At 47.9% G+C, this 25,894-nt stretch overlaps 1 protein-coding gene across 3 annotated transcripts in view; it reads right to left on the minus strand.

Annotated features, from left to right (window-relative positions):
- The window catches only part of Ubac2 (UBA domain containing 2), a 186,194-nt gene that overhangs the window by 7,806 nt on the left and 152,494 nt on the right, over positions 1-25,894 (minus strand). For all 3 annotated transcript variants that reach the window (XM_028868265.2, XM_037208300.1, XM_037208299.1), the window contains 2 exons: positions 23,450-23,695; positions 5,418-5,540 (listed from right to left, as the gene is read on the minus strand). In XM_028868265.2, coding sequence (XP_028724098.1) covers positions 5,418-5,540; positions 23,450-23,695 — 369 coding nt within the window. The remainder of the gene's footprint in view (positions 1-5,417; positions 5,541-23,449; positions 23,696-25,894) is intronic.

A 25,894-nucleotide genomic window follows, 5' to 3' on the forward strand; every position in this document is an offset into this window, starting at 1 on the left:
GACTAAAGCGAAGTCAAACATGACCAGGGAAGGAAGTGGATTCACCTTCCGTTGGTGCTGCTCCCAGCTTGTTTAACTCATGTGTTACCTGAGAGGTCACCTTCTCAATGTAGGGAGGGTTCGAGTCTAATTTGATATTTTCTTCCCTTCTTTGTTTTACAGACAAGCAAACAAAAAAGTAAATTTGACAAAATTTCATTATTTGCCAACTAAAATCTTATTTAGGGTTCAAGATTATTGTATTCATTTATTTGTGGGAGTGAGTTTTCGCCTTCCGCCATGTGAGTTTCGAGAACAAACTAAGGTCATCAGGAATGGTGACAGGCTCCTTTACCATACACCGATTTGCTAATTTTCAGAATGAGTGTGATTATCAGAATACCTGGTCAAGCAAGGAGGATGGGGGTCACACACCATGAGGCCACAGCAGCAATGGCCACGTGCACCGAGTTCCAGGGCAGTGGGGAGGCCAGCTGCGGAGCTGCTGGCAGTCATGGCTGCTAGGGAAGCAAGTCCTTTTTCTCCAGTGGCGCAGCCGCCGTCCAGTGCCCACGCTTCAGAAAACAACTCCGCGCCCACGCTTATGCAATAGCCTTCCTCAAGCCCAGTGGATCATTAAAAAAGGACAGAATGGGAGAGGGGCTTGTCCAGAGGGAGTGGCAGAGGTCAAGAGAAGGAAGTTGGGTGGGGTATGATCCAGGTTCACTCTATACATGTATAAAACTTCCAAAGACTAAAAACTATTAAAACGAAACCGTGGGAGGGAGAGGGAAGAGAAAGAGATTCTGGAGACAGACATTTGGCACATTTGGTGCACAGGGTTATCTGACAAGCTCTTGCCTTGGCATATTCTCATATACGTGTAAGAGTCCACTCTCCCTTAATCCAGCCTCCCCGTCCACCACTCTCCAGGCAACTCTGGTGAGCCTCTCTGCAGCTGATGTCAGCCCCTCCCTCAGCATCTGTCTGGCTGCTTCCCACCGTCCCGCGCCCCACAGTGGGCCTGCAATAGGCTCGCCAGTGTCTGTGGACTTGGGGTGCAGTTCCCATCAGGCGGAAGCACCCTCGTCTCCTCCCTGGGCTGCTGCTGTCCTTCAGTTCCTTATCATGGTATACTCCATCTCTGCCACTTCGTCACGCTGAGGCTTCTCTACCCTGTACAAAGTACTGACAACTCAGCACTTCTTAGACTGTTCTGGAACAGACCAGGACTTGACCTTTTCTGTGTTCCTCACCGCATGTCTGCCTAAAGAAGGCAGGTGTGACATCCTGTCCCTTGGTTTCTTGGGGTCACCTTTAGATGATACCCAGTGATGTATGGCTCTACCTTCGCCTTTTTCCATGAATGCTTCTTTTGGGTATAGAAAAAAGAGCTGGGATACCATCCTCTTAATTGGTGATGAACTGGCAGAGGGGCCATGGCTCTAATCACTGAAAATAGGGTGGATTCTGAAAAACTTGGGGCTCTCAAAAACCAGCGAGAGTAACAGAAGCAGCAGAGATGGCCTGCATCTGTGGCTGTAGGCTGACTTGTGACGGGATGCCTTAACACACATACACTTTCCTTGAATATGTGGTTCACCAAGCCCATGGGATGCAGTCCCCATTGACTAGGTTTTCTTGCAGAACTCTCACTAAAATTCCTGAACTCTATGTGTATAGTAGAAAAACAAAATTTTTACATTTTTTTGAGGTTTAGAAAGCTACTCTATTGTTTCTGTTTTTGTTTTTTTGAGACAGGACTTCTTTGTGTGTTACCGTTTCTTTGATGTATTGAAGTTACATGAGTCAAGGGTTAGAAAAATGGTCAGTGGCTAAGAACGTACACCGCACTTACAGAGGACTGGAGTCTGATTCCCGGCACATTGTAAGCACACTGTATGGCTCACGACCACCTCTGCTTCTGCAGACCCAACGCTCATGAGCACACACCCACACAAACAAAGAAAGTCACATGCTCAGGTGAGGATGTAGTCCAGTGGTAGATTGCTTACTTAACATGCTCAAGGGTCTGGGTTTCATCCTCAGTACTGCAAAAGCAAACACCATAGGACCCTAACACTTAAAAAATAAAAATGTATTTAATTGAAAAATTAAGGATAAAAAGTTTAATTATGTCGGGCGGTGGTGGCACACATCTTTAATCCCAGTACTCAGGAGGCAGAGCCAGGAGGATCTCTGTGAGTTCAAGGCCAGTCAGGTCTACAGAGCGAGATCCAGGACAGGCACATCCTGTCTCAAAAAAAAAAAAAAAAAGTTTAAATTTAAGTATGCTAATAACATTTCTGAGAGTGGCCAGCATTAACAAGCTAATTGAGGTCATATATTAATTACAACTTTCTGAACTTAACTGTGAGCCTCTAGAAGTCAAGCATTTTTTTTTTTTTTTTTTTTTAAGACAGGATCTCACTGGGCAGCCCTGGCTAGCTTGGGACCTGCTGTGTAGATCCAGCTGGATTCAAATGCATGGGAATCTACCAGCTCTGGGATTAAAGGTGTGCACCACCATGCCCAACTGAGAACACCTTTTCATTCTTTCAAGAGTGTGCATTACAGTTATGGGCTGTGAGAACCCTGATGGTCTACACCTCATCAGGAACATCAAAACACAAGATTCAGGAAGCAAGTGAGAAAGAAAGGGGATGGACAGGAGGGAAAGGAATGAGAGGTGAATGGAGAGAGGAAGGCAGGCCTCTCGTGAGTGTGTATTACACACGACGACTAGGAGGAGAGTTAACAGCTCCTTTACAGTGATATCGACAACATGTTATCCTCAGCACTGTCATTCTGGGAGGATCAAGGAAAAATGACTCACGAGGGGAACCCTGTAGGCTAATGACACATTTTCACATCTCCTCCTTCTCCTTTTGACATCTTTTTTCTTCTTCTCCCCAAACTGCCAAAACCAAGAAACAGCTCACCTGTCAATACTTCAGATGGCCAGAGTCTGTCTGTGAAGAGTGTGACTCACAGATGTATCAGTCACAAAACAGAACCTTGTGTTTTTTTCACCAGATGGATAGAGATTACCTTACTTTCTGTCGTTTCAAGGGTCTGACAAATGCCAAATTATTAAGACTTTTTTTTTCTCCTCATCTCTGGGATGATATTAGCCTAGGGAATTTTTTTCTTTTCTTTGAGACAGGGTTTCTCTGTATAGCTCTGGCTGTCCTGGAACTCGCTCTGTAGACCAGGCTGGCCTTGAACTCAGTGTTCTGCCTGCCTCTGCTTCAGAGTGCCGGGATTAAAGGTGTGCACCACCACCACCTGGAGAGAATTTTTAAAGAAGGTAGGGCAGATGAACTCTAATGGCCAGATGCATTGCACACCTCTAATCCTGGAGCTGGAAGGCAGAGGCAGCAGGATCATGAATTAGGCCAGCCTGGGCTTTCAAAGTGAGGCCTTGTCTCTGAAAATAAAATAAGCAAATAAAAAAGAACTCTGGCTGCACATCTGGTCCTCTGCTGCCCAAACCTAAAGAGTTGGTGAAATACAAGCCTGAGGCAAGAAGATGCCAGGTAAAGGCCACTGACCAAGCGGCAGCAGCTGAAGTTATAAGGCACACTGACAGGTCTCCGGCAAAAGCACTGACCCAGGCAGGCCTCAGGCGGGGGTGTGGGTATCACCCCCATACTCATGGCTCTTCTGAGTTTGAGTATGGATGGACCGTTTTTTTGTAGCAGAAGCTGAGGACAAACGGCCTGGCTGGTGTAGCCAGCTGTGGAAACCTGCCTTTTCCAGGCAGAGGGAAATTTCAAGTGTTATCACTGCAATGTTTTGGACTTTAACAAAATTTGAAACATTTTTCTCATTTGAAATAATTTCAGTCGTGAAGCTTCAGAAGATCCCTAAGGGACCAGAGTTCCTTAGGCAGCTGCTGTTTTATCAAGTTGCTTCATCACCCCAGCCGCTGTTAGTGTAGCTTCAGTGACATTCTCATCCCGCCGAGAGTCCAGTCCATCAGCTGAGGAACAAAAGCAGCCTTTCCCTGCAGGGTCTCTTTTCCACAATGCCGGCCCAGGCCACAGACCTCGCTGAGGTGGAATAACTTCCTCACCTCCTCTACCCTGGAGCACTGGCAACATTCTTGTTTTTGAAGAATACAGGGTAGGTACTTCACAGGTCTCTCAGGTTGCACAAAATTCTGTATTTTGAGTCCCTCTCAGAGTATAAATACGCCTCTTGGTTCCATTATTGATGTTAATTTTGATAACTGGGTGGTGCCCAATTTCTTTACTGTATAGTTATTATTTTCCTCATGTAATTAATAAGTATCTTATCGATGGGGAAAAAGCCTAATTCTTTATATATTGATGCCTTTCCCTTGAATTGATGTTTACTATTGTGGTTGCAAAATTGTGTTGTTGATTTTTTAAGAATCATAAAAGTTGCCGGGCGGTAATCCCAGCCTTTAATTCCAGCACTCGGGAGGCAGAGCCAGGTGGATCTCTGTGAGTTCGAGGCCAGCCTGGGCTACCAAGTGAGTCCCAGGAAAGGCGCAAAGCTACACAGAGAAACCCTGTCTCGAAAAACCAAAAAAGAATCACAAAAGTCAAAACCACACAAAGGTGCTTTTCTCTCCAAGCAACCTTCTATTCCTCTCCCAACCCCCTGTAAGGAGCCAACTTCATCCATTTCTTTTTTATTCTGTTTTGGTGATGAGGTCTTGTTATTTGACCCAAGCTGTTCTGGAACTCAAGATCCTTTTGCCTTAGCCTCCTATATACCAGGATCACAGATGTGTGCTACCACACCCAGCTGAGGATGTGGGGTGTGTGTGTGTGTGTGTGTGTGTGTGTGTGTGTGTGTGTGTGTGTGTGTGTTTACCACACCCAGCTGAGGATGTGGGGTGTGTGTGTGTGTGCGTGTGTGTGTGTGTGTGTGGGGTGTGTGTGTGTGTGTGTGTGTGTGTGTGTGTGTGTGTGTGGTGTGTGTGTGTGTGTGTGTGTGTGTGTGTGTGGGGTGTGTGTGTGTGTGTGTGTGTGTGTGTGGTGTGTGTGTGTGTGTGTGTGTGTGGGGTGTGTGTGTGTGTGTGTGTGAGTGTGTGTGGTATCTGTGTGTGTGTGTGTGTGTGTGTGTGAGCACGCCTGTATGCCCATGCAGAGGTCAACCTTGAGTGTTCTTCCTCAGTTGCTATCCACCTTGTTTTTTGAGACAAGAGCTCCTTCTTCTGAGACCTGAGTCTTGCCAATTAGGCTAGTCTGGATTGCCTAAACAAGCCCTTGGTCTTCCTATCTTGGCCTCCCCAGGACCGAGATTGCCAGTGTTGGCATTTTTATACTCTGGGCCTCATGCTTCCGAGACATGCACCTTACCAACTTTCTCTACAGCCCCAAACCAAGCTTTGATTTCTTGTTGGCCCAAACTGCCTCAAGCCCGCAGTGTGGATTAGACTGAGTACAGGTGTCATTGGTTACCTGCTCCTCAGAAACTTCCAGGGGAGGAGATGCTCGCTGTTCAGACCGAGGACCATCTTGATAGTTGATATTTCGCCGCTGACGTAAAGGAGGGAAAAGCCGATTCCAATTGATCATTCCTCCCTAAAAAGAGAGCAACAAAGTGTTATCAGGAGAGGAACGGAATGTTCCGCATCTCACGGAGCCTCCCCACCGGCAGTCACAGCTCCAGCTGGGAATGCTGCAGTGCTCTGTAGTCCTGTGATGCAAACCCCAAATTTCCAACCCCTCAACCAAGAGGATACACCAGCCCCTGCTCTGGGCTCAGAAGAGAAGAGTCTCCTGTGCAACTGGGCATACTACATCTAACCTCAGCCTTGCTGACCCTGTCCCAACAGTGGCTATGGCCACATTTTAGGAGCTCAAGGCTTTGCAGGATATAATGGAGACACAGACATTGAAAAGGAAGCAAGAAGAAAAGCAAGGTTCCTCCCACAGCCATTTCAGATGCTACTGCTATCTTCTATGTCTTTACTCCTGAGCATCTGGGAGACCAAAGGTTGTAATAAAGCTACATCCAACAACAAGCTAGAGAGAGCCAAGGGTGAAAGACTCACAAGTTAGGATCAATAACTTACTGAGTGTAAGCTCTGTAGATACCAAAGACAGATGACAAATCCACTTCTGACTCAAATCTGAAGAAAAATGCATGGCACAGTGCTTTCTAAAAATGCCCATTTTTAGCTGTGTGCAGATCTTTGAATTTACTAATTTAAAAATGTGTACTTCTAGACATCTTAGAGTTTCTGAAAATGTATATACTGTGAAAGTCTGAAAACCTTCCTCCTTATAGAGACCTACAACACCTAAGGAAAATAATTAAGGAAGAAATGGAAATCCTAAGGTACCAGAAACAAGTAGACACAGACAACCAGAACAGAATCAAGTTGGGATGTAGCCAGCCAGTGAGCCAGTCAACCAAACAAAAGGTCAAGAAATCAGAGGCAAACCTAGGCACAGAGGAAGCTAGACTGTTTAATAAACAGGTCTTGGATGACGGCCAAAGACATGAAAAGTTAAAGCTAGACTTCTGTCTCAGACAATATGTGAACTATGTTCCCCAGATTAGTGACTGAAACATGGGAACCAGAGACCTTTAAGAGCTTTTAGAAGGGTATGTTCATGTCATTGTGACAGGGAAAAGATTTCTCAAATAAATATATGAAAAAGATGGCTAAAAAAATCATTATATTACCAGTAAGACCTTACATTACAAGTTCAGTTGTTGTTGACTAAAACAAAACAAAGTTGAAAGACAAACTACATATTAAAAGAAAATGTTCACAACATGTAACAGATAAGAACATTCACATATATAAAAAAACACTAGTGAGAAAAACCCAAATGACAAGGGACAAGTAATATATATCAATAGACATTTACAGTAGAGGAAGCCTCACGTCAACAAACCTGCCATTGGGGAAATGCAAATGAAAACGATCAGGCATCTCGTACCAACACTACCATTGTGAGGATGACTAAAGTCTGTGAACTCTACGGGCTGCTGGTGACAGGACTTACTAGTGATCTGGAAAGCCTTTTCCATGCTAGCCTCCAGCACCTCCCTCTCTGGGTGGCAGGGAGTGCGGAAAAGGTCCTTCAGGAGAATGTTCTGTGACGCAACGATAACGACAGAAACCCAACTGCACCTTGCCCCTCTGCCCCAAATGCAGAAAAGTACTGAAAGAAGGTCCCAGAGCTCTCGGCTGGCAGGCGATTTTCACATCGAGTTTAATATAAACCTCTGCAAACAGGAAGCACTTCCCTTACACTGTCTTCTGCAAAGGCAACAGCCACGCACAAAGGTGGAAGGAAAGAGCTTGCATTTTGAAAAGACATTTTATAAAATACTAGTTATTAACTGGCAAGGTGATTTTTAAAGGCAGTTTTTTTGTGCAAATGAACAACTTTTGTTTTTGTTTTTGTTTCAGTGACTGTTTCTAGCATCTTAAGCAGAGGCTGTGTGAACAGGCATCCATGCTCTCCAGACCATAGCACGTTCTGGATGAGGTGGCTACACCACAGGAGCACATGGCCAGGGCACGGGGGCTCCACGGGCTGGGCACATGGCCTTACTCTGGTATTCATGGAGCTGATCATCTTCTGTAGGAAGACAAGACACCCAGAAATAGAAAAACCAAAACAATGACTTGTGGCATTTACAAGGGAAGCCATGAGGCATACCCAAAGGCTAGAAAAGCACTGAGTGGCCCTCGACCAAATGTGGCCAGAGCATGAATGAAGCTCAAAGCCATGGCGCTGGGGCTGAATCAAAAGAAGAGAGAGTTTAACAATGGGGAAGAGCATAGGTATTTCATCAGTGTGTCAAGGACAGAGCAGGAATAAAGTCATGTCAAGAGCAGTCTCTAGAGCTAGAATGCCTGTGTTTAGACCCCAGCTCTGCCTCTGCCCGTGGGACCCTGATCACCAGTTTCCTCAAATGTACAATGGGAACAATGCCTCAGGTTCACAGGAGTAAGAAGGTGTGATGAGAATGCTCTACATGTAAGCATTTAAGACAGAGCCTGAAGACAGCACAGAGCTACTCCTTCTTAATACAGGGATCTATGACACAGCCTCTCTGCAGCTTGCAATGGACCCTGGAGGGCCTTGATGGATGGAGGGACTGCACCCCCTCTTCCCTGCTGTTCTGCCAGCCCAGTGTTATCCAGTACAGCTGGAACTACTTCCTTAGCCAAGTGGGTGCTCAGAAAGATTGAACTGGGGAGTTGTTGCTGGATCCTAACGGCCCCACTCCAGGTCGGCTCCTAAGGAAGTACATATGTGCATGCCTGGGCAACTGGTTTGAGCCAATTTCCTCCACCCTGTGGGCCTGTCCTCCTACAAGGAGTAATAATAGGATGTTATGAATGTGATGTCTCAGAAATCTTACATGCTTCCAAAGCACCCACATTTTAATGTTTTTGTTTTTGTTTTTCGAGACAGGGTTTCTCTGTGTAGTTTTGCACCTTTCCTGGAACTCCCTCTGTAGTTCAGGCTGCCCTTGAAGCGCATGCCTTTAATCTTAGCACTCAGGAGGCAGAGGCAGGCATCCACATTCTACAATGGTGGCCTCTGGGGAGAGCTACACCTGCCATTCTCAGTTTTTGCTGTTTAGAAAATCCATTATCAATCTGCCAGGAGTGAGATACAGTGCTCACACACTGGGCCACCTGTACCGTGCTGTCTGTGGCTCCTACTGATGGGCCACTGTGCGGGAAGACTGCTAGAAAGGTCAAGAGGTTAGCACCAAAATGTAACATGAAGGGCTAGAGAGAGGCTCTGAGGCTGAGCGCTCACACCAGTCATTCTTTCAGAAGTCTGCAATTTGGTCCTCAGCACCCACATCAGGCAGCTCACTGACACCTGTAACTCAGGCGGTCAGATGCCCTCTTCTGGTTTCCCAGGACACATGGACACACACACACACACACACACACACACACACTCAGAGAGAGACAGAGAGACAGAGAGAGAGAGAGAGACAGACAGACAGACAGACAGACGGATATACATACACACACACACACATATAAATCGATATCAAAATAAATCTTAATATTGAAATGACTGTTCGAGGGACCCAATGCTAGGGCAGAGAGGTTGAGTTGTATGAAGCTTCCTGACCCTGCCACAGGACAAGGCTTTCCAGTGTTTTACCTCATGGCACACACAGAAAACACAGGCATGCACAGCATGGAGGACAGCAGGAGCTGCTCACAGCCAGCCTGGCAGCTCAGGTGCCCTGAGGACCCAGGCGATCAGTATCCCAGGCTATTTCTGACCATGACACAGCACTGAAAAGTCTACTTCAGACCAGAGAAGGCCAGACCTAGTGGGAGAACACGGAATTACCAAGTGTTTCCCGTGTAGCTGCTAAGACCTTATGCAGTGAAGCCAGAAAGAGACGTAGGACGATGTTCACACCTTGTAAAAGCTCAGAATCCAGTGTACAAATCGCTGAGTGCATGTTCAGTGTGCAAATCACCGAGTGCATGTTCAGTGTGCAAATCACTGAGTGCATGTTCCTCTGGTCAGCGGGACCTCCAGCAGTGCTGGATCTTCTGGCCACTCCTTAACACAGCCTTTTCTCTGGGCTCTGGTGACATCATATGTCTGTCTTTCCAGCCCTGTGACCCGAGGACCTTAGTGTCCTCCAGAATCTCCTTCTTCTCATGTCCTTCAAACAGTATCCCCTAAGGTTGTGTTTCAGGAGTTTCTTTTTTGTGTTCTGTTGGCAAGCTCTTACCTATTTCCAGGGCTTTGGGCGCCATGATTGTGGTGAGGAATCTGGTCTAGGTGCTGTGCCTCATCGCTATTGAACCAGATGTCCTGGAAATACCTGAATGTTCTAAAGGTGCCTCATATGGAGCACACCCCAAACCTACCTTCAATCCTATTTTTATCCCATGTCCCAACCCGAGAGTGATGTCCACACCTGCTCACAGCATAAACAGGTCTCCAGGCTTTGTCTTCTTCTGGTGCCATACTGCTCTGTGTCAAACCACTTTCCAAGGCAGGGGAGAGATACAAGTTCTAATGTGTCCTTCCTCTATTTAAAAGCCCTTCAATCCCCCCATTTAATAACACTAATGAATAACACCCACTAATTCCTAATGTTTTAAAGGGTTTGTTTTTTCATTTTGTGTGTACGTGTGCATACACACCACAGCATGAGTGTGGAGATCAGAGAGCACACAGGAGGAGATTTTCTTCTTCCACCATGTGGGTTGTGGAGAACTGAACTCAGGTCACCTGGCTCAGTGGCAAGGGCTCGTACCTACTGAGCTATCTCACAGGTCCCAATTGCTAACATTAAAAAAAGAGACTAACTATATTTTCCGAGTTAGAAAAAGAATGAATGAGAACAGCGGTACTGTCTTCTATGTTGCAAACCTCTTTACTATCTGACTAACAGAAGGCTGCACACTCGTATCTGCTTGTGCATCAATTCTCTTGGACGTGGTTTCTGAAGCACTGGAGATAAACAGAGACTAAAGGGCAGCACACACAAAGCCTTTCCATATACGAGAGACCGACCACACTGACACAGTCAGCACGTCCCCAGTGCTCTCGGGACAATCAAAATGTTTCCCAATGGCAGACCGGGCTGCTGCGTCCAGTGATCTTTCTTACCACCCTGCCCTCACCTCCTCTGCTCCCACTGGGGAGCCTGTGGTTAGAGATCTCACTGTGCTGTCAGCTCTCTACACTGACTGGCCTGACTCTCACACAGGCTGTACACCCCACCAGGGCTGAGACTCCATTCTGTTCTGTGCAGAGCTGGCACAGTGAAATACTTGGGAGATACCCAAGCACGGATGAATGAATGGACAAATACTCAGGAAAGCACACCGCTGAGCTATGTTAGATAGGGCTTTCTTAGCAAAGGTACAGAGTTAGTTATAACTAACCTGTGAAACTAGGCGGTAGGTTAATAAAGCAGGTGGGGTGGAAGCGTGGGAGGGCCGGAGGGAGGAGGCTTCAAGGACAGAGGAATCTATCCTCTCACCCAAGAACAGGTGGGAGGGTGTGGAGGTGAAGCGCAGCCGCAGGGGCAGCTCCTCGGATCACAGGGTTAACTACAATTCTCCATGCTGCTCTCCCATGTCCGGGGGAACTGCCGCTTGTGGAGTAGGTATGCACACGCTTAGCTTCATTTATTAGCATGCAGCATGCTGTCTGTCCTGGGAGAGGCCAGGTGAACAGGGCTGTGCTATGAGAGATCCAACTATTTCCTATGACCCAAGAGAGCTTAGCTGAGAAACAAATGCACATTACCAACTGAGCAGGGCACTGGGGGTGGTGCAAGGTAGCCCAGCCAACTGTGGAGAGATGGTAAGTTACTAGTTTAGAGGGGGGAAATACTGCCCAAGGCCACTGCTCAGCAAGAGCTTCTTGGCAAAAAAAGGGGGAGAAAAGGAAAAGGAAGTCTACCTCCATCACCACCATACAAACTAGCAATGCATTCTTTATTTGGGTAAGAAATAGGAGGGATAATACAAAGCACAGAATAAACCCCTTTCTGAAAAAAAAAAACAAAACAAACCAGTTCATTGGCAATATCTTGAGGACATGAAGCTTCAGAGAAAACCCTAGAAGGCTGTACCTTGTGCTGCAGAGGGCCATCCCTCTCTTCCTGTGTGCTCAGCACAGAGCTTGCTGTCTGCCCCTCAGGCTTGGCAGGTGTTAGAACAGTGGCCTGGAGGAACTGGACAGCCACTGACCCGAACCCCACACTGCTGTGGCGGCTCTCACTTTCAGTTTTTGAATGGTTCATCCTGCTGACCTGTTTTGGGCTGAGAGCCTTCAAGCTGCCCTGGTCTTTCCAGCAAGTGGTTTGACAGGAACTCCACATCCTGCTGTTCAGGCTTGGAGTCTCTGGCTCCGGGGACAGCAGTTGGGGCCACAGCAATGTTTCTGGAGACTGAACTGGGGGACAAGAGGACACCAAAGGGGGTACAGTGGTATGGGAAAGCTATGCTACAGACCAGAATAGGGCTCAGCAGTCCTTGCAAAGGACTCTTTAACCAGAGTTGAGCCTGAAGACAGATGTCCCAGGTCTGTTTATTTTCACTGATGACATTTCTCCTGAAAGAAGGGAGACACCCATTGTGGCTCTCTGTCCTGAGATGTGGAACCACTTTCACATTGGGTTAACAATGGGCTACATCAGTTTCAACATCAGCTGCAAACTCAGTCGTAAATATTTTCTTTTTGATTCAGCAAGCAGGTAAATCCCACATGGGGAGCCACAGGGGTGACAGGGGCATCCTGGAAGAAGAGTGGCCGGATTCAATTCCAGCTTCCCTGGTCACCTTGGCCACAGGCTTTGGACACCTGTCTGTGGACTCCTGTGAATACAGGACAAGCTTCTCTTTTAGGAGGCTGTGATAACTGAGGATGCTACTGGGTATCTGTAGACCATGACACACAGCAATGTGCTTTCTGACTTCGTTTTGGCCACCAAGGAGGTGGTGCAGTGCCGTGTTCTGTTGTGTGCATGTGTGCGTGTGCATGTGTGCGTGTGCATGTGTGGCTTCACACCCCAGACTTGACTGGAGAACCTCTTACACAGGCAGATCATACTGCTTCCTAGAGTGAAGACGTCTTTCCCCTCCTGATTTGACTTCAGCATTCATGAACACCACACACCAGTGTAGGGTGTACAAGGTAAGGTCTCACACACACTTTCCAAAAAAACTAGGAATGAAAGCACGTCGTTCAGCGTGGGCAAGTCCACTCCTGCCCAGTATCTCATTTTCCTTCTTTCGTTCCTTCCTCTGCCAAGTTTTCGATCATTTTTTTTTTTCCCTGCCTAACTTTAGTTCTACACAAAATTATTGAATGTTAAGTCAAAACTAGAGTTACCTCTGGTACTTGTAACTGGCACATGTTTTGACACTTTGTCAAAAATGAGAGAGAATGACTCAGATTTCCCTTTTCTTTTTACATTTCCTCCCTGAGATGCTGTCCATTTTTGTGTCTTCAGTAGTCAGCTCTCACTCCTGACCATGGTGAGAACTTTGCCAGGGCACACATCAGCTTTCCAGTCTAACGGCAGCCAAGCTCTCCTGCAGCCCTGGGGGCTCTTCCAGACTCAGCTCTCGGCTTTGCACCTCAAACCCCTAACTCTCAATGATGATCTACTGTTCCTTTGTGGGGGTCTGCCACTACTGCGCCTTTGTTGCCCCATTTTGAGATTATACTGTTGGCCTCTTGATGACACAGTTGCTATTCACACTTTCTCCAACCTAAGCTACACACCACTGTGGGCGACCCAGCACTCAGGCTCCCACAGCAGCAGCACCACAACGGAAATCCTCCATCATCATGTCTGAAACAGCTGTCCTGTTTTAATGGTCCAAACTAATCCCATCCTGAAGTATTTCTTACCCTTTCCCAGCACTTTCCTCACTTAGTATGCCCCTCTTCATGCATACTGGTGTTTACTCAAATGGTCTGATCCCTTGGAATGTGCTCCCCCATTTCCTTGGGGCTTCCCCCCTTCCTGTGCAGGCCCATGTCCATGTCAGCTTCACTCATCAAATCCCCCTCCCTCCCCCTCTCTGGCCAGGCTCTATGGGACACAGTCATTGTACCAATTCCATACAGGGTAAACCCTGGAGTTTGGGTTTCCACATGTGTACAGTGGCAAGCTGAACCAGATGCCTCTTCTTCACTGGACACTAGTGAACATCTTGGAAGCTGATCAGTCTTCTTTCTGAAAGAGCCCTCACTGTTGGAGCAGAAGCCTCACATGCCTGCAGAGCAGCTGTGGACAGAGCGCCTAGACACCCGATGGACATGTCCCCTGTCTCTCACTCTCTTCAGCTCCTTTGCTAGCAGTACTGAACCCAAGAGGGGTCTGCAGGGAGACACAGTCCCTTGGGTGATCCCCCTTCTAGAGTCAGAGCAGGGGTAGTGTCCTCCCAAGGAAGGCAGACGGAGAAGTGAGGGGTACACATAGTGCCTCTCTCATTTAGGTGATGTGCTGGACCACAGAGCATGGGCATACGATCTGGGAAGTGTGACATACACACATCAGATCCATCACTTCATCAGGAAGAGCTCAGCAAACCTCGGTCGGCCAAACTGTGTTACAATCTCTGGAGAGAGGGCATGGCTCACAGCTCTGGAAATTCTGGGCTTCTCAAGAAGAAGGAATTAGAGTACATTCTGTCTTTGAAAGCAATAGAGATGGGCTCTTGGAGGAAGAGAGGGGCAAACACTGTCTCTCCACATTTAACATGACGCTTCATGTTCCATCGCTACACTCACTCATGGTTTGGAAGAGTAACACAAGTCGAGGAAGAATATCCAACAGAGAATTCGAGTCGTTTATAACTTTTGTACTTCAAAGAGAATTACAGTCACTCACCTATCCTCTTAAACACCATGAGATCGCACAGTGCTCTTCTTTCTCATGAAGACACCAAAACAGAATGGAAAATGGAAATGATTTTCACGAATGTCACTTAATGAGTCAGGTTTGGAAAAGTGTTAGAGTTTTGACTGATCCTATCTTTCTGGGCTGAATTTCATCAGAAAGGTCGGCAAAAGCAGCGACAGTGTGAGGACATGGCAGCATGGCTGCAGGAGGCGCGACCGCGATCAGCAGCTCTCGCCTCGGCCTCACCGAGAACGGAGGACTGCATCTTGTTCTCACTTCACTGCAGATTTTTATCAACTAAGCTCTGGTGACTTATCCCACATCTGACACTGCATACTCACACACGCATGGGAGCAGAGTCATAAAGGAACCAGCTCAGGCTGGTTAGACTCTGTTGACAAAGAAGCACAGTAATTTGATGAGGATTGTTCTCAAATCAAATCTTATCAAAAAGTGAAAGAGCAGAGCCAAGTGCGGAGATGCACGGGTGCCAGCCTGCGTGGCGCCAGCTGCACCCAGGCCTGCGTGGCTGTTCCCCTTGGGTCCCAGCGGTGCCTTGAGATGTCCACATAGGTAGAGGCGCCACTGCCACCTCTGTCTGATGGTGGCATTTTTCCTAGGAGAGCTAGGATGACACTATTTCCTGTCACATCAAGATCAGGACACAGGGCCTGGCTCAAAGCTCCCCCAGAACCTGGCTCTGCACGACTTGTGGAAAAGATGCTCATGAACATAGCTGGGTTCGTGAGGTCGAGCGGTGCAGAAGCCAAGTGACAGGAACAACAGAGGGGTGGCACCTGTCAGCATAAAGCTATATTCCATGGCCTTGCTCTCTAAAACATGGGAAAAATCATACATGTGCTGCAATACATGGGAACCTTGAAAATGTGATGCCAAGTCAAGGAGGGCAGCCAGAAACCAGCGAGTGAACTCCACTCACAGAGACGTCCTCAAGAGGCAAATTTACAGACAGAAAGTGGGCCTGCGAGACAGGGAGATTTGGGGAGTGGTTGCCAACAGAAAAAAAAAAAAACTTTTAAAGTTAGCAAACAAAGTAATGTGTTTCTGTACACACACACACACACACACACACACACACACACACACACACACTTTTTCCTTATTTCCCCCCCCACACACACACTCTTAGCTCTCTTTCTGGCCTCCTTCCTCCCCATAACTACTATGCTTTTCTGCTTTCATGTCACATATATCCACGGCTCTGGACACACAATTCCTATTTGGATGCTAACAATGTTCTATAACTGATTGTGGTGATATTACATAATTCTGTGAGTAAAAATTAATGACTTGCACACTTAAGTGGGTGAATTACTCAACAGAATACTTTCCAAACACCAGAAATATTTATTAAATAACAAATACTTGATTAATGGAAAGAACTTTCACACTGTGCAAGTATGAGTCATGAAGCAGGTCGGGTGGTACCTGACAACACTTGCTGAGGGTGGATGAGAAGAGAAACAATTTTCACAGCCGCAAAATTTTACTCAGGGCAGGTGAGAGAAAATAGCTAATGCGCTTCAAGCCAGCGCTGAGGAGTTCACTGTACTGCATGTGTGAACGGCGCGGTTAGATGCTTGAGGGGGCATCAACACCTGTCCCTGCATGAACAAAGACTACTCATTACCAACAAGGCGGAGGGCACCCAGGAGGCAGCGGGCAGCCCAAGGCACATGGCAGCCGGAAAACACAGACAACAGTGACTCCACCGTTCCTTGGCGGGTTTCCCAGCAGGCTCACACCAGGCACTGTGCATTTACGGCAGGCTTCACTCTAACCCTGCTCCCAAGGAACACCTTAGGGTAAGGTCATCCTCAAGTGTGTGTTGTGCTACATGGCATCAGCAGTGAACAGAAAATGGTTCACACAAGTGAGTGCACCAAGTGCAAAGAACTTAGGTTGCCATGTAAAGCAGAGCCGAGAGGTGCTGGCCACATGCCTCTAGGGCAGGTGTCACACTTAAGGTTCTGTGTAAAGGCCACACACTAAGTACTTAAGGCTCTGGGAAGCAAGAGGCAAAGCTGAGGCTATTATGTAGGGACATAAAGACTGTTCGGCTTGAACTGTACAAACACTGGTCGCCTGCCCGACAGGTGACATCGTGTTCAGCTCTGTTCTAGAAGTTGAAGCTTTTAGGAGTAACAGGCTAGCTCCCAAGTCTAGAGCACGTCCCAGACTTCCTGGGAGGCGTGTGTGCCCACACCATGACAGCGACTAAAGCTCCAGAGATCTTCTGATAGGCCATCCTTTATCACCATGACAACCACTCGATTGTGTGCAGCTCCCTCTGTCTACCCAGAGCTGTCTCCCTAAATGCTAATTTCTTTTTCTTTTCATGTTATGATTATGCTTCATACTGTGAACATATGGGTTACTAAGAAAAACTACACTGTTTTGGCCTTAACGCGCTCACACACCAGTCAACACAACACTTGTAATAGCAGATGTCCTGGGGTGGGGAAGGGGCTTCCTCTCCAGGAGACATCACTTGCAGTCTCAAAACTTATCTAGCATTATTCACGGAACTGAAAGCAACAACAAAGTCAGCCACTCCACACTGCTCCAGCCTGAGGTGGTGCCACACAAACCCTGCATTGTATCTGTAACTTCTGACTGGCCGCTGAGCAATCAACCCCACAACTCCCGCCTCAGGCTGATATATTTGCTGAGCTGGCTCCGGGAACTCAGAGAAACACTTATATTTACCCATTTATTGTGAAGGATACAGACGAACAGCCAGATGTAAGAGATGTGCAGAGCACAGCAGATGGAGAGTGCAGGCCTTCTCCAGGTGCCATCCGTCAGGAACCTCCATTGTGTTCAGTTATGTGGAAGCTGTTTAAACTTTGCCCTATGAGTTTTTACCGAGGATCCATTATGAAGGCATGACTGATTAAACCACCAACCATTGGTGATCAGCTCAGCCTTCAGCCTTTCTCCCCTTGGAAAAGTTAGGGCTTGTCTAAAAGTTCTAGCCCTCTCACCACAAAGTCAGTTGCTTTGGCTGGGACTCTGAGAAGCATCACGATGCCGTGCAGGAGCTAGCTACCTCACTACACACAGCGGACACTGACCTCAATACAGGGTGTTTGGTTTGTGTCCTTTTTGTGTTAGTTCGAACAGGTTCTCACTTCACAGCCCAGGGTAGCCTCTAACTGTGACTGTCTTATGTCCACCTCTAGAGTGCTGGGATTACAGGTGTGGCTGGCCACACTTTATCTGTCACTCACCTGCTTACAGCACTCTCAGTTCTTAAGCAAATGCAATCCCCTGCTGTTCCCACAGCTGTTTGGGGACCCTAGTCTTTTTCTCCTGGGCCCTTGTACCCCAACTGATGGCTTCTTCAGGACTCCTTAAGCACACACACTGTGCAGGGCTGCTGAGCCTCGGGGCTGCACATGGTCTAGCAGGAGCCTCACCCCTACGCTGCTTCATCTTCAGCAGCTGCAAACCTCTGGAGGAACGTCAGGCAGTTTCTTGCACACTCACAGGGCAGTGCATTGCACTAGAGTCCAAAAGGCACACATGAGTAGGAGCTCATGTCCTCAGGACCAGGAGCCTGAGGCTGGCATGGTGGTACAAGGTTTTACTCTAAGCATTGGCGAGGCAGAGAGAACCAGATTTCTGAGTCTGTGGCCAGTCTTGTCTTCATAGTGAGTTCCAGGATAGCCAGAAGTACATAGGGAGACCCTTCCTCAAAAAAATCCAAAAGTAAAACCAAAAATAAACACCCCCCCACCCATTAAAAAACAAAACAAAACCATGAGCCTATAAAAAGTTAAACACTGGCCCTGGCAGCAACAAGTCAGACACTATAGTAAAGTGACTGTGACCTTCTGGAGCCAGCAACTGCGTCAGCAGACACATGAGGCACAACACAGGAGGCTGGGAGAACAGTTACTGCATCTGACCCGCTGCCCTCAATGCTGCCCTGAGTGGGTTTATAGATGACAGACACACATCATACACATCCGGTACATTATGTAGTAAGGCCAGTTTTCAACTCAACTGCCCATGAGACAAGCATCGTAACTACTTGAAGAAGTGTCCAGAGAGACCCGTGAGGGGTCAGAGTGCACGGGGAACATTATCACATGTCTGGGCGTCACGCATGTAAGGTTCCCCGTATACTGACTCTGTCCACACAATGGTCCCCAACTCCAGGTGAGGGAAGTCCTATCGAGACATCACATGGGTCACTGTTCTCCAGATGCAAAATCTGCCAGAGCCGCACAGCTGATGAGCAATCTTGCAGGAACACGAGGTCACCATCACACGGCGAGCTATGGCAGACGTGAGCATGGGCTGGGTCTCACCAAGCCCAGCTCGTGCAGCACTTCTCAGCGTCCTGCCAGGGACCTCCTGTGCCCGGGTGAACACCTGCTCTTCCTGCAGCAGCTCCTCTCCTGCTTACCCTGTTCCTGAACTTCCTGCTTTCTTCCTGGCTGCTCCAGTTTTTCATTCTCTGTCAGCCTAAACACGAGCTTGGTCTGTCTGTCATGACTTGGTTTTAGCTTGTCCTTGCAGGCCATCCGTGTGTCTTTCTAACCCTGACTGCTCAGCTATATCCAGCTGGCATCAGAATTTGAAGTAACCCTGTCAATATTTACAACACACACACATTTACTCCCTAGGTCCCCAAATATTTGCTAAGTTCCTATTAGTTCCAGTATTATCCATGTACTGGAAAGGCAGATAGCCTCCTCTCTGCACCCCACCACACTGGCAAGGATAGGTAGGCCAGTCCCTAGTGAGAGCTGGGCTAAGCTGGGCTAAGTTTTAGGCAAAGAAACTCGGGGCCCCAGTGGGAGACTGAAAAGACTTCCCAGAGACATGCTATTTGCCAGGAAAACTGCAAAGTGAATGGGAACCAGGCAGGCAAAAAAACCAACAACAAACACAATTTTCTCTGTGTGGTAGAGCTGGGTGGCTGCGGGAGGCAATGTGTGGCTCTGATGAACTGGAAATGGCTCAGAGGCTTGCGGTGCACTGTGGGAAGGAGATGTGGTTAAGGAGGCAGGGAGGAGAACTGCTGACATTACAGGGGAGTGAAAGCATCAGGCGTCTGTTTCAGAGACCACTGAAGGAGCACCCGACCCGGCAGAGACCCCTGAAGGAGCACCCGACCCGGCAGAGACCACTGAAGGAGCACCCGACCCGGCAGAGACCCCTGAAGGAGCACCCGACCCGGCAGAGACCACTGAAGGAGCACCCGACCGGGCAGAGGCCACTGAAGGAGCACCCGACCGGGCAGAGGCCACTGAAGGAGCACCCGACCCGGCAGAGGCCACTGAAAGAGCACCCGACCCGGCAGAGACCACTGAAGGAGCACCCGACCCGGCAGAGGCTGCTGTAGCGGGAGGCAAACGAGGCCACGGGCATGAACTCAGGCGGTGGAGATGCTGGGGGCAGGAACAACCACCTTACATAAAAGAGACACTGGCACTTCACTAGAGCAGGGGCAAGGTGTGGACGGGTGGGAAGGATGAAGTACTGGACCACGAGAGACAGGAGGCTGGGGAAAAGGGAGCCGTGTCCGCTGAAGCTTCAGGGCAGCCTCTGGGCTGACAATGGTGGGAGGAAGGAGGAGAAGCAAGGGTAGCAGAAGTGTGTCTCTAGGGAGACATGGGGCACGAAAGCAGGCACAAAACAGCAATGACACCGGTGGAGACCCCCAGGGCACAAGAGCATGAATACATCTGGAGGAGCAGGAAGGTCACCCTACAGACAGAAACCGGTCCAGGAACTCAACAGCACAGCCTTGGGCTTTAGCTCAGTGGCCACCTGCTGAGTGAGTGGGGGGAGAACTCCAAACAGACTGGCATGTTTCTGAGAGCAGGACCGAACTGGTGCCAGGGGCAAATGGTTGGCATAACACACGGTGTTTTTGCTAGTAATGTGTGAAGCATGTAGTTCTGTAAGTGAGGCGGGGCCCAAGCTCTACAGCGAGGTCTGTAGGCTGGCTGCTCTGCATCTCCACAATCAGTGGAGCCCTCGGCCTAGCATATGAGAAGCATTAAGAACAAATGTGTTGGAAATTCAATAAAAACAAACCCTTCCCCCGGATCAGCATAACTGACATACAAACAAAGTTCTCGTGCACGCACACAAACACGGGAATCTCTTCCATGGTGGTTTAAGGGGCAGAAGGTTACTCTGGGCACTGATCTGCCCTGCATTAAGACAAAGGATCAGACAGCCCCATGAGGAAGTTCACCAGGCTACGGCAATGAAGCTCAGGGAAATAACCTAGACAGATCGAGGACAGGTGCTCTTCGCTGTCCAGACAAGTCCCATCAAGACTTCAGGGCTGCTTTGCTGCTCTGAACTTCAGGCCCTTGGAGGGAAGACCAATGTTTGAGAGTAGAGGGTTTGGAAACATTGGACAGAGCCACGCACAGAACCAGTGCCTTCACCAGTGACGGTGGGAACGTCTTCCCAGGGAGGACAAGAGGTTTGGTGATTTACTCACTGGAGAAGATTGTGTGGTAGTCAAAGTGTCCAGGGTGGACAAAGACATTTGAAGCCAGTTGTAAGAGAAAATGTTGGCTCCTGAGGTCCCAGGCAGGGGATATATGAACTGCAGAGAACTACATTCCCACAAAATGCTGTGCTACACCAGAAAGTGCCTAAGAGCCCAAGTGATTTCAGTATATGCAGTGGAGACCCAACAGTCTGCAGGCCTTGGAGGCACAGCAGAAACCCGCTGCCAGATGGAAACGGTACACCTGGGGTCAGCAAGGGCAGAGCCAGAGGGCACAAGGGAGCTGCAGAGGCAGATATCCAGACACCATGCTATCCACCTCTGTTGCACCAAAACCTCTCCCTGGCTCATACCTGCCACAAGTTGTGAGTCTATGACAACCAGTAAGAGAGGAGGACACCAAAGTGGTTCATGGATAGGTTCTTGAAAGGGTTCACAGTTCTTTTCTGGCACTGGGCAGGGAGGATCCCTGAGAGACAGGAGGAACTCCTCCTGTGGGAGGAGCTGGTTAAGGCCCTTAGTCATCCACTTAGCATAAAGAGAAATGGCTTGTGGGTAATAAAATGCAGCCTGTGCATTTACTGGAATAGCAAAAGACTTGATCAGCCAGGAGACTGGTAGGTAGGAGCCAAGGAAACCTGAGGGAAGGCAAGTGAACACAGCTAAAGGAACACCAACACTCAGGAAGTATGTTGGCTCTGTGTGTGTGTGTGTGTGTGTGTGTGTGTGTGTGTGTGTGTGTGTTCCCCAGATTAATTCCTCCATCACAAAAAAAGGCACCAGCCAGGAGGCAGACAAAATGACAGCAACCTTATTACTGCCCATCTCGATACTGGCACAGGATGACAGGGATGGAGGTTACACATGGGCTCCATGCGCCCAGGATGAGCTAGCTACTGCCATCATGGAATATCTAATCTGCCATCAGCAGTGAGCTTGGTACACCAGCCTCAAGAAAGAATGGCCACTTTTAGTGCCAACACTGGGCACTGACTATCTGGAATCCTAGCTCTATATGCTGGAGACCTACTGCCTCAGCATGGCTACATTTAAACACAGGGTCTGTAATGGTTAATTAAGGTCAAGTGAGGGCATTAGGTGGGACCTAATCCAAAAGGAACGGTTTCCTTATGAAAGGAGGATTAGGGCTCTGGACAGGATATCCCAAAGTCTGGCACCTTGATGTGCTGGGTTCTTGGAACTGAAGGCCTCTGGAAGCCTCTGAAGCAAGGGCTCTCTAGCCTTCTCCTATCATCCCGTCCTGGAGTAAGTCACAGAAACTAGAATTTCTCTTCCCCAAGGCAGGTCACAGACACTAGAAACCCATTCCCCCAAAGTACACCACAGAACCTACAACTTCTCTCCATTTCCCCATAAAGACTCTTCTCTCAGGGGGTATCCTGTACCCAGGAGGGGAGGAAGCTACAGACAGGCCCTGCTGGGCTCTCTGCTGCCACCCCACCACGCCCCATCCTCTCATTCTTCTCCAAGGGTCTTGCAGATCTACTGCCTCCTGTCAATCAGCTGCCACCTGTCAATCACAAGGCTTCACTCCAGCCCATGTTGACTGAGGATGGAATCCTTCTCATGTAGCTCCTTGCTCTTTGTCCTCAGGTATACAGAGTCCATCTGTAATTTCCACCCCCATCTCTGAACTCTATGAGAGCATGTGCCAGCCATCTTCAAACAAGTCATATATCTGTATTGTATGCTCCAAAGTCACTTCAAGGTCAAATAGGTCTGTAAGGAACAACTTTGGTTTCTCTCTCGCCCATACTCCTATCCAAAATATCAACTCTGGAACCCACATTCCCAAAGGGAGTGCAAAGACGTCAGACTTAAATTCTCTGGGCCATTGAGACCTGAAGCCCTGAACACCTGGGGAAGAGGGCAGGCGACAGAGAGAGGGTCGGTGAGAATTGTGCATCTCTCACCATCCCAGAAGACAAAGGAGGAGGCAGGACGTGAAGAGGCCAATGTGTTGGGCCACAGAAGTGCCCAAGGAAGGTGGTGCCAGGAGTTTTGGCTGGGTACAGAGCAACCTCCCCTTCCTTGTCCCCCTTAAGAGACAAGTGTTGGGTCAGAGTTTTGGCTAATGTGGTATTTGTAGGTAACTGCAATGGTTCCTGGTTACTAATGGCACATCTGTGAAAGCACAGCATTTATATGATGTAATCACTGGCTGTCCCCTTAAAGTCTTCTTATCTTTGTCTTCACTTTAACCAAGGAAAATCATGAAGCTTTTCATTTGTTCCTCATCCATGGCACATGACTAGCACTTTAAACAGGAAGACGCTGTGGCTTTGACAAGATTACAAACAATGATAAATATTCTATCTTGCTAACTAGGTTGCTGTTTCTCTCAAAAATAATGCTAAGAATAAGATTGTCCATTCTGACCAACTGTTCAGCTCTAATTTGTTTTGTTTCCTTAAAAACAAAACAACACAAACCCCTGACACTGACAAAGGCCTCTCACCCGGAGAGACCTAAATTCTCAATTTCCTGAAAACACATCAAAAGCCCACACAAAGCAGAGGCCGCCACACGTGCAGTCACACCGCCGCCGGCGGCCGGTCACGCAGGTCCTACCTGCTGCTGCCTCTGTCGCCTCACGTGTGCGAACTGAGAGAGCATCAGCTGCCGGTCAAGCTGCTCCATCCTCTGCTGCCTCTGGATGTCCACTGTGGCTCCCATCCCAACTCTGGCCTCGCTGGTGGGCTCTGAGGATGAGAAGACAGGCCCAAGGGCCCAGGAGAAGAACTGGGCCACGCTGCCAGGGATGCGGAGCACCTGGTGAACCTGGAACACTTCGCGGTCATAGCACATGCCGGCAATCTACAAGAAAACATCCAGCTGGTTGTTCAAATGTAACCAAGACTGAGATGGTATATTTAACAGGGAATCACAGTGACACACGTCCCCGATGGTACTGTCTAGTTTTAGCAGTGGGAACAAGTCCTGCCGAGCGGCAGAGCGCCAAGCGCCATTCCTGCGCACCAACTGCTGCAGCAAGAGTGCAACAGTGCAAGTGACGGCACAGACATAACTTACTCAGCAGAACAAATTCGCTGTATTAATTAGGAGTCAGCACAAGCCTGACACTCCACACACCACATACTCAATTTTAAAGGAAATCCAGGAGCTGGGAGATGGCTGCTTGGTCAGTCGGATGCTTCCTGGGCAGGCATGGGAACCTGAATTCAGTCCCTGGCACCCCAGGCCTGGCTGCATGTGCTTGTAACCCCAGTGCTGGGGAGGCCAAACAGGCCATCCCTGGGGCTCACTGGCCAACTAGCCTGCAAGCCCCAGGTCCAAGGGAAGATACCAAGGTTGACTTCTGGATTACATACACACACTCCTAAAATTAAAAAACAAAATCCTCACAAAACAAGAAACACAAATGGCTGAAAGACATTTAAAGAAATGCTCAACATCCTTAATCATCAGAGAAATGCAAATCAAAACGACTCTGAGATACCACCTTACACCTGTCAGAATGGCTACGATCAAAAACACCAATGACAGTCAATGTTGGAGAGATGTGGAGCAAAGGGAACACTCCTCCACTGTTGGTGGGAATGTAAACTTGTACAACCACTGTGGGAATCAGTATGGCGGTTTCTCAGAAAATTAGGAATTGAACTACCTCAAGACCCAGCCATCCCACTCTTGGACATATACCCAAGGAATGCCGATTCATACCATAAAGATACATGCTCAGCTATGTTCATAGCAGCACTATTTGTAATAGCCAGAACCTGGAAACAACCTAGATGCCCATCAACGGAAGAATGGATGAAAAAAATGTGGTATATATACACAATGGAGTACTGCTCAGCAGAGAAAAACAATGAAAGCATGAAATTTGCAGGCAAATGGATGGAACTAGAAAAAACCATCCTGAGTGAGGTAACCCAAACCCAGAAAGACAGTCATGGTATGTACTCACTCATAAGTGGATTCTAGATATAAAATAAAGAACAATCAGACCACAACCCATAGAACCATGGAGGCTATATATATAGCATGGAGGTCGCCAGGACGACTGTGGCTTATCATCGATTATCCGAAAAAAATCTCACATTGGAGCAACTCCGTGGAACCCTCGCTGGCAGACAGACAGACACATGACCCAGTCACTGAGGTTACCAGAGAAGAGGGACAATCTTAACCCTGAATTTACTCATCTAGAGTTCAAGTATGGATTTTTTCTAGATATTTAGTTACTCATTAATATTACTTAGCAATTAATACTTCTGGAAAAATACTTTTCTTTTTACAAACACATCTATTTTTTGTAAGGTTATTTACAAAGCCATTTATATAGAAGGAGAAACCTCAGGATTTCTTCTCTGTATGGCTTTTTAGGTAAAAATCACCATGCATATTTTTTAAAATACACTAAAAAAATTTTGATTGATTAGGATGAAATTATCCACACCAGACAAAAGAATTTAACAACTTTTTTGCTGATACCAAAAAAGAATACCTTAACATGTATTTGTTTGTTGTTGTTGTCTTATTGAGACAGGGTCTTGTTATATGTAGCCCAGGCTGGCCTGAGACTTGCAATCCTCCTGCCTCAGTCTCCTGAGTACTGGGATTACATATACGTTACCATGCTCAGCTCATGTTTTAGAAATGCAGCTTTGTGATGGCTACTCTTGGTTGTCACCTTGACTGTATCTGTAACGAACTAAAATCCAGAAATGGAGGGCACACTTGGGATCCAGATCTTGAGGCAGGAGGACAATATGCCTTTGATCTGGATCTTGAAGCAGGAAGACACACGCCTTTGATCCAGATCTTTAGGGGGTAAAATACACCTTTAATCTGGGACACACCTTCTGCTAGAAGCCTATATAAGGACAATGGAAGAAGGAAGGGATGGATTGTTCTTCACCAGCTTGCCTACACATCCATTCCTTCATGGGCACTGGAGCCTGCTTCTTCAGGATTCCAGCATGTACACAAGACCAGCTGAGACACCCAGCCTTGTGGGAATGAGCAACTCCTAGATTCTTGGACTTCCCA

This window comes from Peromyscus leucopus, chromosome 9 (genome assembly GCF_004664715.2).
Source record: "Peromyscus leucopus breed LL Stock chromosome 9, UCI_PerLeu_2.1, whole genome shotgun sequence".
Lineage (NCBI taxonomy): Eukaryota > Metazoa > Chordata > Mammalia > Rodentia > Cricetidae > Peromyscus > Peromyscus leucopus.